The sequence below is a fragment of the Bos indicus x Bos taurus genome, chromosome 7 (assembly GCF_003369695.1).
Source record: "Bos indicus x Bos taurus breed Angus x Brahman F1 hybrid chromosome 7, Bos_hybrid_MaternalHap_v2.0, whole genome shotgun sequence".
Lineage (NCBI taxonomy): Eukaryota > Metazoa > Chordata > Mammalia > Artiodactyla > Bovidae > Bos > Bos indicus x Bos taurus.
In genome coordinates this window covers 2,805,441-2,819,972 of record NC_040082.1, presented here as the reverse complement: position 1 = coordinate 2,819,972, position 14,532 = coordinate 2,805,441, and the positions used below count along the sequence as shown (strand labels likewise).

Genomic DNA, 14,532 nt, shown 5'->3' with positions numbered 1-14,532 from the left:
GGTAATCATTTAATACTCACGTTCATGACTTTGTCGTTTGGCCTTAACACCAGTGACTAAGGGGTTGGAGCCTTATTAGTCTCCTTAACTTTAGAAGAGCAAGAGATCAATCGGCATGCCACTGTTTGCAACATTCAGCTCGATTTTGGAGACATTTCTTTCTTACTTTACCCCTTATTCACTTATTTTCTCTATATTGCTTCCTGAAATACATTTCCTTTTTGATCTTTTATAATCTAAATCATGATTATTCAAATCTTAGCTCATATCTTGCCATTTCTAGGAAACTTTCCTGGGTTACTCCAGCTTTCATTAGTTTTTTTCTCTTTCTCATCAAACCTTTTTGGGTTGTTGTTCAGTCGCTCAGTTGTGTCCTGCTCTTTGCCACCCCATGGCTGCAGCACACCAGGCCTCCCTGTCCTCTACTGTCTCCCGCATTAAGCTCAAACCCATGTCCATCGAGTCGGTGACGCCACCCAACCATCTCATCCTCTGTCATCCCCCTCTCCTCCCGCCTTCAATCTTTCCCAGCATCAGGGTCTTTTCAAATTAGTCAGTTCTTCGCATCAGGTGGCCAAAGTATTGGAGTTTCAGCTTCGGCATCAGTCCTTGCAATGACTATTCAGGGTTGATTTCCTTTAGGATGGACTGGTTGGATCTCCTTGCAGTCAAAGGGACTCTCAAGAGTCTTCTCCAACACCACAGTTCAAAAGCATCAATTCTTCAGTGCTCAGCCTTCTTTATGATCCAATTCTCACATCTGTACACGACTACTGCAAAAAGCATAGCTTTAATTGTATGGAAATTTGTTGACAAAGTGATGTCTCTGCTTTGTAATATGCTGTGTAGGTTTGTCATAGTTTTTTATCCAAGGAGCAAGCGTCTTTTAATTTCGTGGCTGGTCACCGTCTGTAGTGATTTTGGAGCCCAACATATGAAGTCTGTCACTGTTTTTATTTTTTCCCCATCTTTGCCATGAAGTGATGGGACCACTTCCATGATCTTAGTTTTTTGAATGTTGAGTTTTAAGCCAACTTTTTCACTCTCCTCTTTCACCCTTGTCAAGATACTCTTTAATTCCTCTTCACTTTCTGTCATTAGGGTAGTGTTATCTGCATATTTGAGGTTATTGATATTTCTCACAGCAATCTTGATTCCAGCTTGTACTTCATCTAGCCCAGCATTTCTCATGATGTACTCTGCATATAAGTTAAATAAGCAGGGTGACAGTATACAGCCTTGACATACTCCTATCCCAATTTGGAACCAATCCATTGTTGTATGTCCGGTTCTAACTGTTGCTTCTTGACCTGCATACAGGTTTCTCAGGAGGCATGTAAGGTGGTCTGGTAATCCCGTCACTTTTATGAATTTTTCAGTTTGTTGTGATCTACGCTGTCAAAGGCTTTAGTGTAGTCAATGAAACAGAAGTTTTTTGGAATTCCCTTGCCTTTTCTATGATCTACTGGATGTTGGCAGTTTGATCTCTGTTTCCCTTGCCTTTTCTAAACCTACCTTGTACATTTGGAAGTTCTTGGTTCTTGTACTGTTAACACCTAGCTTGAAGGATTCTTGCAAAAATTCTTTAATTCATTAATCTTTGTGTATCAGTATGTTCACTTAAAACAAACTTCAAACGTTCAGAAGGGCATATGATGAAAGTCTCCTCTCATTCCTGTGTCCCAGCCGCTGTGTGTTCTTCTAGAAATATTTTGTGCACTTACAAGTACATTTAATTTCTATTTTTCTGCTTTCTTTTTGTACAATGTAAACAAACCTAGTTCTGTATCTTACTTTTTTCTGGTAATAGCTCTTGATGATGGCTCCAGATCCACTCGCGGATTTTCTCGTTTTTGTGTTAGGGCTGAATGGCACTCCACTGGGCTCATGTGCCACGATCACGTCCACCACGTACATTGTGAAGACTGAGTCCTGAGCAAACTCACATAGACTAGATTTGAATGGTACTCCCTTCAAACGGTTTCTCAGTTATAGTCAAATGTAGTAGCTTTGATTGTAATTTACGTAGTCAATTCCTTTTAATGAATATTTACAGTTTTTAAAAAAATTCTAAACACTACTGAACTGAATAGTCTTACATACATTGTTTGACATCTATGGAATAATTATGTGTCGGATACCATTTCCTTTAATTCCTAAACCGTTTATCATCTCTACTAATTTAATAATTAGACATAATCAGTTAATTATGGAGTTGTTTAAAAAATTCTTTACTTGTCATTCTTCAAGGAATGGTACCGTACTTTGAATCCTTTTATATTTGCCCTGACCTAGAATGTTGGTGTAGATAAGCAAGCCCTCAGTGTGGGCTGGAGTGTGTCTCAGCTGCCAGATTCTGTTTCCATTTTTATTCATCTAAGCTCTTCATCTTTCTTTTGAAATTCCTAATAATGAGAGAAAAAAATTATTGTCAAAGCTTAGACCACAGCTAGATGCATTTAGAAGCAGAAGTGATATTTATTCTAAGTTACAGAATAAAATGAACCACAGTCTCAGAAATAGTTTCTTAAAAAGCAAAATGTTTCACCTTTCTTTGTCTGGAAAAAATGTTTCTTATTCTTCCATGGAAAATGTGGTATGAGATAGACTATGTCTTCACTGAGATTTAGTTGAGCTATACGTAAAATAATGGAAAATTTTTCTTTTTTATCAAAAAAATTTTTTGATACAGTTTATCAAAGTACATTTTTTAAGCCACTGCGTACAAAGTGAAAAGACTGGAATTATCCTGTGCTGTGCTTAGTCGCTCAGTCATGTCCGACTCTTTGTGACCCCACGGACTGTAGCCCGCCAGGCTGCTCTGTCCATGAGATTCTCCAGGCAAGAATACTGGAGTGGGTTGCCATGCCCTCCTCCAGGGGATCTTCCCAACCCAGGGATTGAACCCAAGCTTCCCACTTGCAGGCGGATTCTTTGCCATCTGGACACCAGGGAAGCCCAAGAAAATGGAGTGGGTAGCCTATCTTTTCTCCAGGGGATCTTCCTGACCCGGGAATTGAACCAGGGTCTCCTGCATTGCAGGCGGATTCTTTACTAGCTGAGCCACCAGGGAAGCCCATTAACTATTCTACATTTCCTAATTAATGGTGGTGTTAACCAAGACACAGACTCCTCAGTGGTGATTGCTTCTGTGGAAGAGCGTCCTTAAGGAGAGTCCTTAAGCCATCAGGGAAGCCCCACTGACCTTCAGATGATTATAAGTTATGCTCTAGTGATTTTTTAAACAACTTTGAGATATAACTCACATGCTGAATAATTCACCCATTTAAATTGTACAATTTAGTGGCTTTTATTGTTCACAGAGTTGTGCAGCCATTGCCACAATCAATTTCGGAGCACTCTCCTCACCGCAAAAGGAAATCCATTACCCGTTAGCAGTCGCCCTTCATTTCTTCCCGCATTTGCCAGCTTTAGTCAAATACTAGTCTGCTTTATGTCTCTGAAGGTAGATTTCGGACATTTCATGTAAGAAGACAGGACAGCGTGTCAGTCTTCTGTGTTCGACGTCTTCACGTAGAATGTTTGTGAGGTTTATCCATGCCGTACCTTGCATCAATCCCTTTTCATTGTCAAATCATGTTTCCTTGTATCGTTATATTTCATTTACGCATTCATCAGTTGATGCCTATTTGGCAGATATTCATATACAAGTTTTTGTGTGGGCATATGTTTTTATTTCTCTTGAGTATATGCCTAAGAGTGAAATTTCTTGGTCATATATGATAACTCTGTGTTTAATTTTTGAGGAACTGCCTATTTTAAATTTATACCAGCAACATATGATGGTTCTGATTTCTTCACAGTCTCCAACATTTGCTATTATCTATCCTTTTGTTATAGACATCTTAGTGATACGGAATGATGTCTCACTGTGGTTTTGGTCGGCATTTTCCTAATGGCCAGTGAGACTGAACATCTTTTCATGTGGGAGGAGGAAATGGCACCCACGCCAGTGTTCCTGCCTAGAGAGTCCCAGGGACGGGCAAGCCTGCTGGGCTGCCATCTGGGGTCGTACAGAGTCGGACACAACTGAATCGATGTAGCAGCAGCAGCAGCAGTGGGCATCTATAAATTTTATTTGGAGAAATATCTAGTCATATCTGTCTTTTGCCCATGTTAATTAGTTTGTTATGTTGTTACTGATGTTAAGAAATCTTTGTATAATCCAGGTAGATGCTGCTTATCAGATACATAATTTGTAAATACTTTCTCCCGTTCTGTGGCATTATCACTTACTTGATGTTGGCCTTTGAAGTACAGAAGTTTTTAATTTTGATGAAACCAAATTTATATATTTTTATTTTGTTTCTTGTACTTTTGGTGTCATATCTAGAAGCCATTGTCTGAGCCAAGGTCATGGATTTACTGCTTTATTTTCTTCTGAGAGTTTTACAGTTTTAGCTCTATTTGAATCTGTGATTTCTTTCGAGTTAATTTTTTTGTATATGGTCTAAGGCAGACTGCATTCCACAGTCTTTTGCACGTGGAATTCAATCGTCCCAGCGTCTGTAGTAAAGACTTTTTTCCCTCTGTTGAATAGACATGGCACTGAATTCTGAGTCCTTCAACTCTGTTCTTTTTCTTCATGGTGTTTTGGTTTTTTGTTTGGTCGACTGTTCTGGCTCCCTTGCATATCTAAGTAAATTTTAAGATTAGTTTATCAGTTTCTGCAAAAAAAAAAAAAAAAAGAAAAAAGCTAGCTTAGATTTTATTGTGGATTGAGTTAAACTGGTAGATCAAATTGAACAGGATTGCCTGTTTAACAATATTAAGTCTTTTGGATCCATTAACATGAGTCTTTCCATTTATTTAGGTTTTCTTTGCATTTTTCAACAGTGTTTTATAATTTTAAGAGTAAAGTTTTGTGTTTATTTTGCAAAATTTATTCCTAAATATTTTATTCTTTTTGATGCTGTTGTAAATGGAATTGTTTTTAAATTTTATTTTCAGATTGGTCATTGCTAGAATATAGAAATACAGTTGCTATTTGTATATTGATCTTGTACCCTGTAATGTTACCGAGCTCATTTATTAGTTCTAATACTCGTAAAATTGTACTTAGGATTTTCTAGATACAGTGTCATATCATCTGTAAATAAATATAGTTTCATTTCTTCCTTCCCAGTTTCAATGGAAATTGTTTCATTTCCTTCATTGTACTGACTAGAACAGGTTGAGTTGAAGTGCTGAGACTGGACATCCTCATCTTGTTCCTGATCTTTGGGGGAAAACATTCAGTTATAGTGATTTTTTTTTCACTCTAAAAAAATGGGCCATAACTTTGCTTTGAAGATTAATTTGCTTTTGATTTAAGATTCTTTTCCTTTTGTTTACATACACAGATATGTGCTGATTAGAAGGCTCAGTTGTGCAGTGTGGAGGATAAGACAGTGCCTTACAAAGATGGGGTTTGGGAGTGACCTGAAGAATTCACACGAAGCTGTGTTAAAATTGCAAGACTGGGAATTACGGTTACTGGAAACAGTGAAGAAATTCATGGCCCTGAGAATAAAAAGTGATAAAGAATATGCATCTACTTTACAGAACCTTTGTAATCAAGTTGATAAGGAAAGTACTATCCAAATGAATTATGTCAGCAATGTATCCAAGGTAAGAAGAATAATTTCATCATTTTTCGTCTGTAGCTTCGTAATTGTCCTTAAAGCAAATAGATAATACTATTGAAAGCTCCTGCTGCTACTGCTGCTGCTAAGTTGCTTCAGTTGTGTCTGACTCTGTGCGACCCCATAGACGGCAGCCCAACAGGTTCTCCCATCCCTGGGATTCTCCAGGCAAGAATACTGGAGTGGGTTGCCATTTCCTTCTCCAAAGCATGAAAGTGAAAAGTGAAAGTGAAGTCACTGAGTCGTGTCCGACTCTTAGCGACCCAAATGGACTGCAGCCTACCAGGCTCCTCCATCCATGGGATTCTCCAGACAAGAGTACTGGAGTGGGGTGCCATACTATTGAATAAGCACACCTAAGTCAGCATTCTAAAGCAGTGGTTCTAAACTCCTGCTGACCATCAGAATCACATGGGGAAAGTTTCAGAAACTGTGAGATTTGGGTCCATCTCCCAATATTCTGGGTCATTAGGTCTGAAATTTTTGAGCTTTGAAATCTTTTTTTCCCCCAATAGGTGTCCAGATTATTCTAATGATTAGTCAGCTTTGAGAACCCTTCTTAAAATTTTATTTTCCTAAGTACCCTACTTCCTTGGGTCCCTTGCGCCCTGCTGTTTTATCCTTTTGGCACAAACTTTCTTTATAACGCACCTTCCTTGAATTCTTCTGTGAGTCATTAGTATAGTCCCATGGAATATTGTAATGTGTAGGTGTTTTTTGCTACCATTTCATTACTAAAATGCTAATATACTGATGATTTAATGACACGTAAAATTCTTTGAATAAACAATATGGTTTTTTAACTTAAAGATTATATTATTATTATTCATTTTATAAAATATATAAAATTAAAAATTAAGGGCTATAAAAATAAAGGTCCATATTGTACTGCTCATTATCCTTTGAAGGCATAAAAGATGAAATATTACACACCTTAATAGTCTTGGATTTTTGCTGTTTCCATTGTCTTCACATTTCACTGTATGTATTCAAAGTTAAGAAAATTTTATTTTACTTCAGAAAGTTAGAATTAGTGTGTTTCTTGCACTCACGGGTCTTAAGATTTGAGTAGATTGTAGAGGAAGCTCTGTTTCTTATGGGGATTGTGTGTGGGGTGTGTGATCTGGGAAGGACCTTTGATTTCGCTGAGAACTCCTAATGTGAATATCTTTAACTTCCTTTCCTGGGCCAGTGAGGTTCCCTGAAGAACATTTCTCTAGGTTCTAGTCTGAAGGTAGGGTTGCTGGATGTAGCAAATTAAAATATAGATCACCAGTTAAATCTGCAGGCAACAATGAGAAATGCATAGCCTCGGAGTGCTCAGTCGCTCAGTCGTGTCCCACTGTTTGTGACCCCGTGGACTGTAGCCCGCCAGGCTCCTCTGTCCGTGGGATTCTCCGGGCATGAATACTGGAGTGGGCTGCCATTTCCTCCTCCAGGGATGCATACACTAAAGACTATTTTTTGTCCGCTATTCAAATTTACCTGGTGTCCTGTATTTTGTTAGACTACTCTGTTACGGGAATATGTAGAGAAAGTAGATTGGGTGTTCAGAGAGTCATGTTTTAGTTAATCCTCCTGGTTTGGTAAGCTGCCTGGTGTGTCTGCATCCAGAGGCTCTCTGGTTAATTTTTTCTGCTTGTTTCTGTCTGCTCTGGGGGAGGAATAGTTGCCTGTCTGTGGGCTGAGCAATAGGCCCTAGAATTCTGGCTGTTCCTTATGCAGCCTGAACCGATCCTCCTGTTTCAGCGCCCTCTCCTTTTCCTTCATTTAGCTTTCTCCAGTTCCCGGGCTTTCCTGGAGTTATCTGGCCCTGTAGGTGGGTCTTTTCTTCTCCCTGCCCCCCAGAGTCTTATTGAGATATCATTGACATACATCGCTGTATAGATTTAAGGTATATAGCGTGATGGTTTATGTCTGTTGTGAAATGATTACTGCAATAGATTGTAACTCTTTGCAACCCCATGAACTAATACAACTCCATGGAGAATTTCCCAGGCCAGAATACTGGAGCGGGGAGCCTTCCTCTTCTCCAGGGGATCTTCCCAAGCCAGGGATGGAACCCAGGTCTCCCACATTGCAGGCAGATTCTTTACCTGCTGAGCCACGAGGAAAGCCCCATTAAAAATGGTAGAAAAAGTTTCTCCTTTGGATAAGAACTCTCAGAATGGACTCACTTAACAGCTGTCCCATCTCATACGTCAGTGTGACCCACGGCCACCGTGCTGTGCCATTCCTGGCGCTTACTTGTCCTATTACTGGAAGCTTGGCCTCTTCACGTGTTTTCCTCCAGTTCCCCCTCCTGTCACAAGGCCTTCTCTTCTTGACCTCGACTTTGTAGAACACTTGTGTTTCAGCTTTTCCTGATGCTACTCAGTTACCCCTTCCTGCTTTTATAATATTTTCTAACATTTTTATTGGCATGTCTTATCTGTGATTGTTGCCTTTTCTATCTTCTTTGTGATTGTAAATTTATACTTGATCTTGTATTTCAGTGGGATTTTGGAAAGGAGTGGAAAAATAGCCATCTGTTTTATTGACTATGTTTAACTGGAATTATACTCCTTAGGAAAGTAAGGTACTGGAAGGAACAAGAGATAGGATTAATGGGTAAGAAGATACAGGATTTGTGAGGTCAGGACAAAGGAGGAATCATCAACGTGTGCATTGAAGTGTCAGGTATTAAGGTGAGGAATCAGCTCAGTTCAGTCACTCAGTTGTGTCCGACTCTTTGTGACCCATGAACCGCAGCACGCCAGGGCTCCCTGTCCATCACCAACTCCCAGAGTCCATAGATGGAGACAAATGCTAAGATGATTAAAAAAGGCAGTAGAATGTGGGGCATGGAAAAGGGGGCTAGGGAAGGGTGATAGATTGAGAGGAAGTGGTCTAAGTGGGTAGTGTTGCTTTTCAAAGAGGAATGCTTGAGAGATAACGGTTGAACAATGGTAGGAAACCCAAAGAAAAACAAGGAGTATGTCAGCTTTTCCTCTTAATGCTGAAAATGCATCATTTATTCTACCTAAAAGTAAAGTTCAATATATCAATTTTTTCTTTAGCTCATTAGGTTTTTCACGTTATATCTAAAAAAAAATCTGCCTGATCCAAAGGTGTTTTCACCTGTGTTTGCATCTGGAAGTTTTATACTTTTATATTTATGTCTATGACCCATTTTTAGTTAATTTTTGTATATGGGACAAGTTATAGATTAAAGTCAGTTTTTTTTGTTGTTGTTGTTAATGGATATCCATTTATTCCATCAACATTTTTAGAAAGGATTAAGCTTTCTGTATTGAATTACTGTTTCATTTTGTTGAAAATCAGTTGACCATAATGAGTAAGTCTGTTTCTACACACTTGATCTGTTCCATTCATTTCTTTATCTACCGTGACACCAGTAACACTATTTTGATTACTGTGACTTTCTAGTAATCTCAAAGTTATATAGTGTAATTTCTCTTTGTGCTCTTTTTCCCCAAAATTGTTTTGACTATTTTAATTCCTGTGCATTTCCATATGTATTTTAGAACAACTCATCAATTTTTTTAAAAGAGGTTACTGAATTTTTATTGGAATGCATTAAATATATATATATATATATATAGGTAAATTTCAGGAAAATGTATATTTTAACAGTATTGGAGCTTTACAATACACCATATTATATTGGAACTTTATATATACACCATAAACATGGTGTATCTTCTTTTTCTGAATAATCTTACAGTTGTCAGTGTATAGACCTTTCAGATTTATGTGTATTTCATATTTTTGGATGTTCTTATAAGTAGCATTTTTCCTAATTTTCCGTTTTCCACTGTTCATTGTTATTATATATGTCAATCTCATAACGTAAACTTGGCAAAACATACTTATTTGCCCTTTCCTTGTAGATTTCATTGACTTTTCTACACAGATGATTATATTATCTGTAAACAAAGAGAATTTTAGTTCTTCTTTTCCAATTTGGATGCCTTTTATTTATTTTTCTTGCCTTCTAACAATAGCTAAAACCCCCAGTGCAAAATTCAATAAAAGTATTGACAGCAGACATCTATGTCTTGTTCCTGATTTTAGGGGAAAAGCATTGTCTTTCAGTATTTGTTATGATGTTAACTTTGGTAGATGTCTTCTATACGCTTGTGAAAATTCCCTTCTATTCCTGCCTAGCTAAGACTTTGTTCATTAACATTGGATTTTGTCAACTGGTCTATCTTCTTCTGCTTAGATGATTATGTTGTTTTTCTTCTCAGTTTAATAATATGTTGAAATGTGCTCATTGATTTTCAGGTGTTTGAAACATTTGATGATTGCTAAAAAAAAAAAAAAAAAAGAACAACAAAATGCGACTTGTATTCCTGCATTAAATCCCACTTCATCTTTTTTTGTATTATCCCTTTTTTATATCACTGGATTCAATTTGCTAAAAATTAGTTTTTGGAGAATTTTTTTTATCAGTGTTGCTGGAGGATTTTGATCTAGAGTCCCTTTTGTTTTAATATTGTCTGGTTTTGGTATCAGAGTTATGCTGGCTTCATTATACAAGTTGGGAAGTATTTTCTCTTCTTCAATTTTCTGAAGAAGTTTATGTAGAATTGGTTTTATTTCTTGCTTAGATTTAGATGTTTGATAGAATTCACCAGTGAAATAATCTTGGTCTAGAGTTTTCTTTGGGAGAAGGTTTTTAGTTATAAATTTAATTTTTAAAATAGAGAGCTATTCAGATTATCTTTTTCTTCTTGAGTGAACTTTGGTGCCTTTTGGGAATTTGTTCATTTTTTTCTAAGTTGTCCATTAATTTTTAGTGTTGTTTATTATTTTGCCTTATTGTCTTTTTCCTATTTGGAGAATCTGTAGTGGTCTTATCTCTTTCATGCCTGACATTGGTAATTTATGTCTTTTTTTTCCCCTGATCAGACTGGCTAGAGATTTCTCAGCTTTACTGATGTTATCTGGGAACCAGTCTTTTATTTCATTCACTGTCTCTATTGATATTCTGTTTTCTGTTGCATTGACTTCTGCTCTGCAATCAGTTAATTTTTTCCCATTTAACCTGGGCTTCACTTACTCTTTTTCTTCTCTGAATTAATAAAGTAGAAATTGAGATTAAGACCATCTTCTTCTGTAGTGTTCTCAGTTTTCTCCGAGTAATGTTTTTGCTGCATTTCAAAAAACTCTCTGATGCTTATTTTCATTTTTTTCAGTTCAGAATACATTTTAGTTTCACTTTTGATTTCTCCCTTGACCCATGTAGTCTTTTAAAGTCTATTATTTAGTTTCCAAGAAGTTTTTTCTTTTAAGAGATATTTTTGATATTGATTTCAAATTTAGTGCCATTGTCTTCCAGGATCTAATCTTACGTGACTTGAAGCCTCTTAAATTCATGGGTGCTCGTCTCATGATGCAGCGTGTGCTCCGTCTGGGTGGCTCTTCACGTGCACGCTATGCTCTGCGCTTGTTGTTTGCATTGCTGTACAGGACGGGTCACGACGGTCGATAGTAGTGTCTTTACTCGTTTCTGTCTCCCTAGCAATCAGTCATTGGGAGGGGTGTTGAAACCTCCAATTATAATTGTGACTCTGTCTGTTTCTCCCTGAAGTTTGGTCATTTTTTATTTCATATCTTTTGAATCTCTGTTACAAAGTACATAGTTATTTAGACTTGTTCTCCCTTTTTGACAAATGAATTAACCTTTTTCCCTTCCTTCCTTCCTACCTCTTTTTCTTGTTAGGATAGTTTTTTGGTTTGTTTGTTTTACTTCCAGTAAAACTGGTGTACACTGTAGAGTGCTCATTACAGCGTCTCGTTATCATCTGTCAGCATATAATTGGCCCCTTCACCCTTTCACTAACGCCCGAGCCTGCTTTCCCTTTGACAACCACCAGTCTGTTCCTGCGGGTTTTGTTTTCTTTGTTCATTTGTTTTGTTTTTTAGATTCTGCATTTAAGTGAAATCGTACGCTGTTGGTCTTTCTCTGACTGACTTCACTTTGCATAGTAGCCCCACAGCCCATCCATGCTGTCATAAACGGCAGCATTTCCTTCTTTCCTCTGACTGAGAAGTACTCTGTCGTGTATATGTACACATCTTCTTTATCTCTTCGTCCCCTGATGGACACTTAGGTGATTTCCATGTCTGACTGTTTTAAACAGTGTTACAGTGAACATAAGGAGGCATCTATCTCCTTCAGTTGGTGTTTTTGTTTACTGTAGATAAATATGCAGAAGTGGAATAACTAGATCATACAGTTCTAGTACCGTATGAGGTATGTTATTAATCATTGGAGGAACTGTCATATTGTTTTATACAGTGGCTGCACTAAATTACATTCTCACTCACAGTATGTAAGGGTTCCTTTTTCTCTTAAAAATTTCCAGTACTTGTCCTTTTGGTAAAAGCCATTCTGACACGTAAGTGATGATATCTCATTGTGGTTTGATTTGCGTTTCCCTGATAGTTGGTGGTGATGAGCAGCTTTTTATGCACCTCTGCCTACTTTAGAGTTGGGTTTTGTTGCTCTTGTTTAGTTGTATGAATTCTTTATATGATCTAGATATTCGTGCTTTATTGGCTGTATGGTTCGCCAGTATCTTCTATTCTGGAGGTTGACTTTTGGTTTGGTTGATGGTTTCCTTTGCTGTACCGAAGCTCTTTGATGTAGCCTTGTTTATTTTTGCTTTCCTTGCCGTTACCTTTGAATCAGACCCAACACTATCTCTGAGTGATGAAAAGGAGCATGGTGACTGTGTGTTCCTCTAGGAGTTTTATGGTTTCTGATCTTACATTCAAGTTTTCAATCCATTTTGAGTGGATTTTTGTGTATGGTGTAAGATAGTAATCCAGTTTTATTCTCTTGCATGTGACTGTTCGGTTTTCCCAGTACTATTTATCAAAGAGATTGCCCTTTCACATTGCATATTCTTGCCTCCTTTGTTGTAAATTCAGTTTAGTTCAGTCGCTCAGTTGTGTCTGACTCTTTGCAACCCTCCCTATCCATCGCCTCCCTGTCCATTGCCAACTCCTGGAGCTTACTCAAACTCATGTCCATCGAGTTGGTGATGCCATCCAACCATCTCATCCTCTGCCAATCCCCTTCTCCTCCTGCCTTCAATCTTTCCCAGCATCAGGGTCTTTTCTAATGAGGCAGTTTTTCGCATCAGGTGGCCAAAGTATTGGAGTTTCATCTTCAGCTTCAGTCCTTCCAATTAACATTCAGGACTGATTTCCTTTAGGATGGACTGGTTGGATCTCCTTGCAGTCCAAGGGACTCTCAAGAGCCTTCTTCAGCACCACAGTTCAAAAGCATCAATTCTTTAGTGCTCAGCTTTCTTCACAGTCCAACTCTCACATGCATACATGACCACTGGAAAAACCATAGCTTTGACTAAATGGACCTTTGTTGGCAAAATAATGTCTCTGCTTTTTAATATGCTGTCTAGTTTGGTCATTACTTTCCTTCCGAGGAGTAAGCGTCTTTTAATTTCATGGCTGCAGTGATTTTGGAGCCCAGAAAAATAGTCTGTCACTCTTTCCTCTGTTTCCCCATTTATTTCCAGTGATGGGACTAGATGCCATGATTTTAGTTTTCTGAATGTTGAGCTTTAAGCCAACTTTTTCACTCTCTTTCACTTTCATCAAGAGGCTCTTTAATTCCTCTTCACTTTCTCCCATAAGAGTGGTGTCATCTGCATCTCTGAGGCTATTGATGTTTTTCCTGGCAATCTTGTCATAAATCAGTTGTCCATTTGCCTGTGGGTTTGTTTCCCAGCTCTCTCTTCTGTTCCATTGATCTGTGTGTCTCATGCCAGCATCGCCCTGTTTCCATCAGCATGGTCTGGAATCAGGGAGCATGATGCCCACAGCTTTGTTCATTCCCCCCTTCTTTTCTTCCTCAAGGTTGCTTTAGCTATTTGGGGACTTTGATACCATACAGATTTTAGAGTTACTCTAGTCTGTGCAAAATGCCATTAGAATTTTGATAGAAATTGTGTGATATTATTTCAGGCAATTTATTGAGACTTGTTTTGTGGTCCAGCATGTGGCCGAATCTTGAGAATGCTCCACATGCCCTTGAAGAGAATGTGTGTTCTGCTGCTTTGCGGTAGAATATTCTGTGTATTTCTCTCAAACCAGTCAGGTCTAATGATTCATTTCAAGCTGTTATTTCCCTGTTGATTTTCTGTGTGGATATTTATCCATTGATGTAAATGGGGTAGTCTCCAACAATTACTGTATTGCTGTCAAATTTTCCATTTAGATCTGTTGATAGTTGCCTTATATATTTAAGTGTCCCTATGTCATGCGAAGAGTTGACTCATTGGAAAAGACCCTGATGCTGGGAGGGATTGGGGGCAGGAGGAGAAGGGGACGACAGAGGATGAGATGGATGATGGCATCACTGACTCGATGGATGTGAGTCTAAGTGAACTCTGGGAGTTGGTGATGGACAGGGAGGCCTGGCATGCTGCGATTCATGGGGTTGCAAAGAGTCGGACACGACTGAGCGACTGATCTGATCTGATGTTAGGTGTGTAGAGATTTATAAATGTTACATCCTCTTGTTGAATTGACCCCTTTACATTATATAATGCTTTTCCTTGTCTTCTATTATGGTCTTTGTTTTAAAGTCTGTTGTGTCTAATGTTAAGTATAGCTACACCAGCTCTCTTTCCATTTCTCTTTGCATGGAATATGTTTTTCCATCCCTCTGCTTTCAGTCTTTGTGTCCTTAAACCTGAATTAAGTCTCTTCTCGGCAACATATAAGTTAGTCTTTTATTTTTTAATTTTAAAAAATTTATCCATTCAGCCAACCTGTATCTTTTAACCAGATAATTTGGTCCAATTACATTGAAAATAAATATTAATAGGTGTGTACTTATGTCATT

At 38.1% G+C, this 14,532-nt stretch overlaps 1 protein-coding gene across 4 annotated transcripts in view; it reads left to right on the top strand.

The window, feature by feature from the left end:
* FER (FER tyrosine kinase) overlaps window positions 1–14,532 on the top strand; it is a 460,995-nt gene that overhangs the window by 33,481 nt on the left and 412,982 nt on the right. For all 4 annotated transcript variants that reach the window (XM_027545475.1, XM_027545473.1, XM_027545474.1 and 1 more), the window contains one exon: window positions 5,364–5,631. In XM_027545475.1, the coding sequence (XP_027401276.1) occupies window positions 5,425–5,631 (207 nt within the window). In that variant the 5' untranslated portion in view covers window positions 5,364–5,424. The remainder of the gene's footprint in view (window positions 1–5,363; window positions 5,632–14,532) is intronic.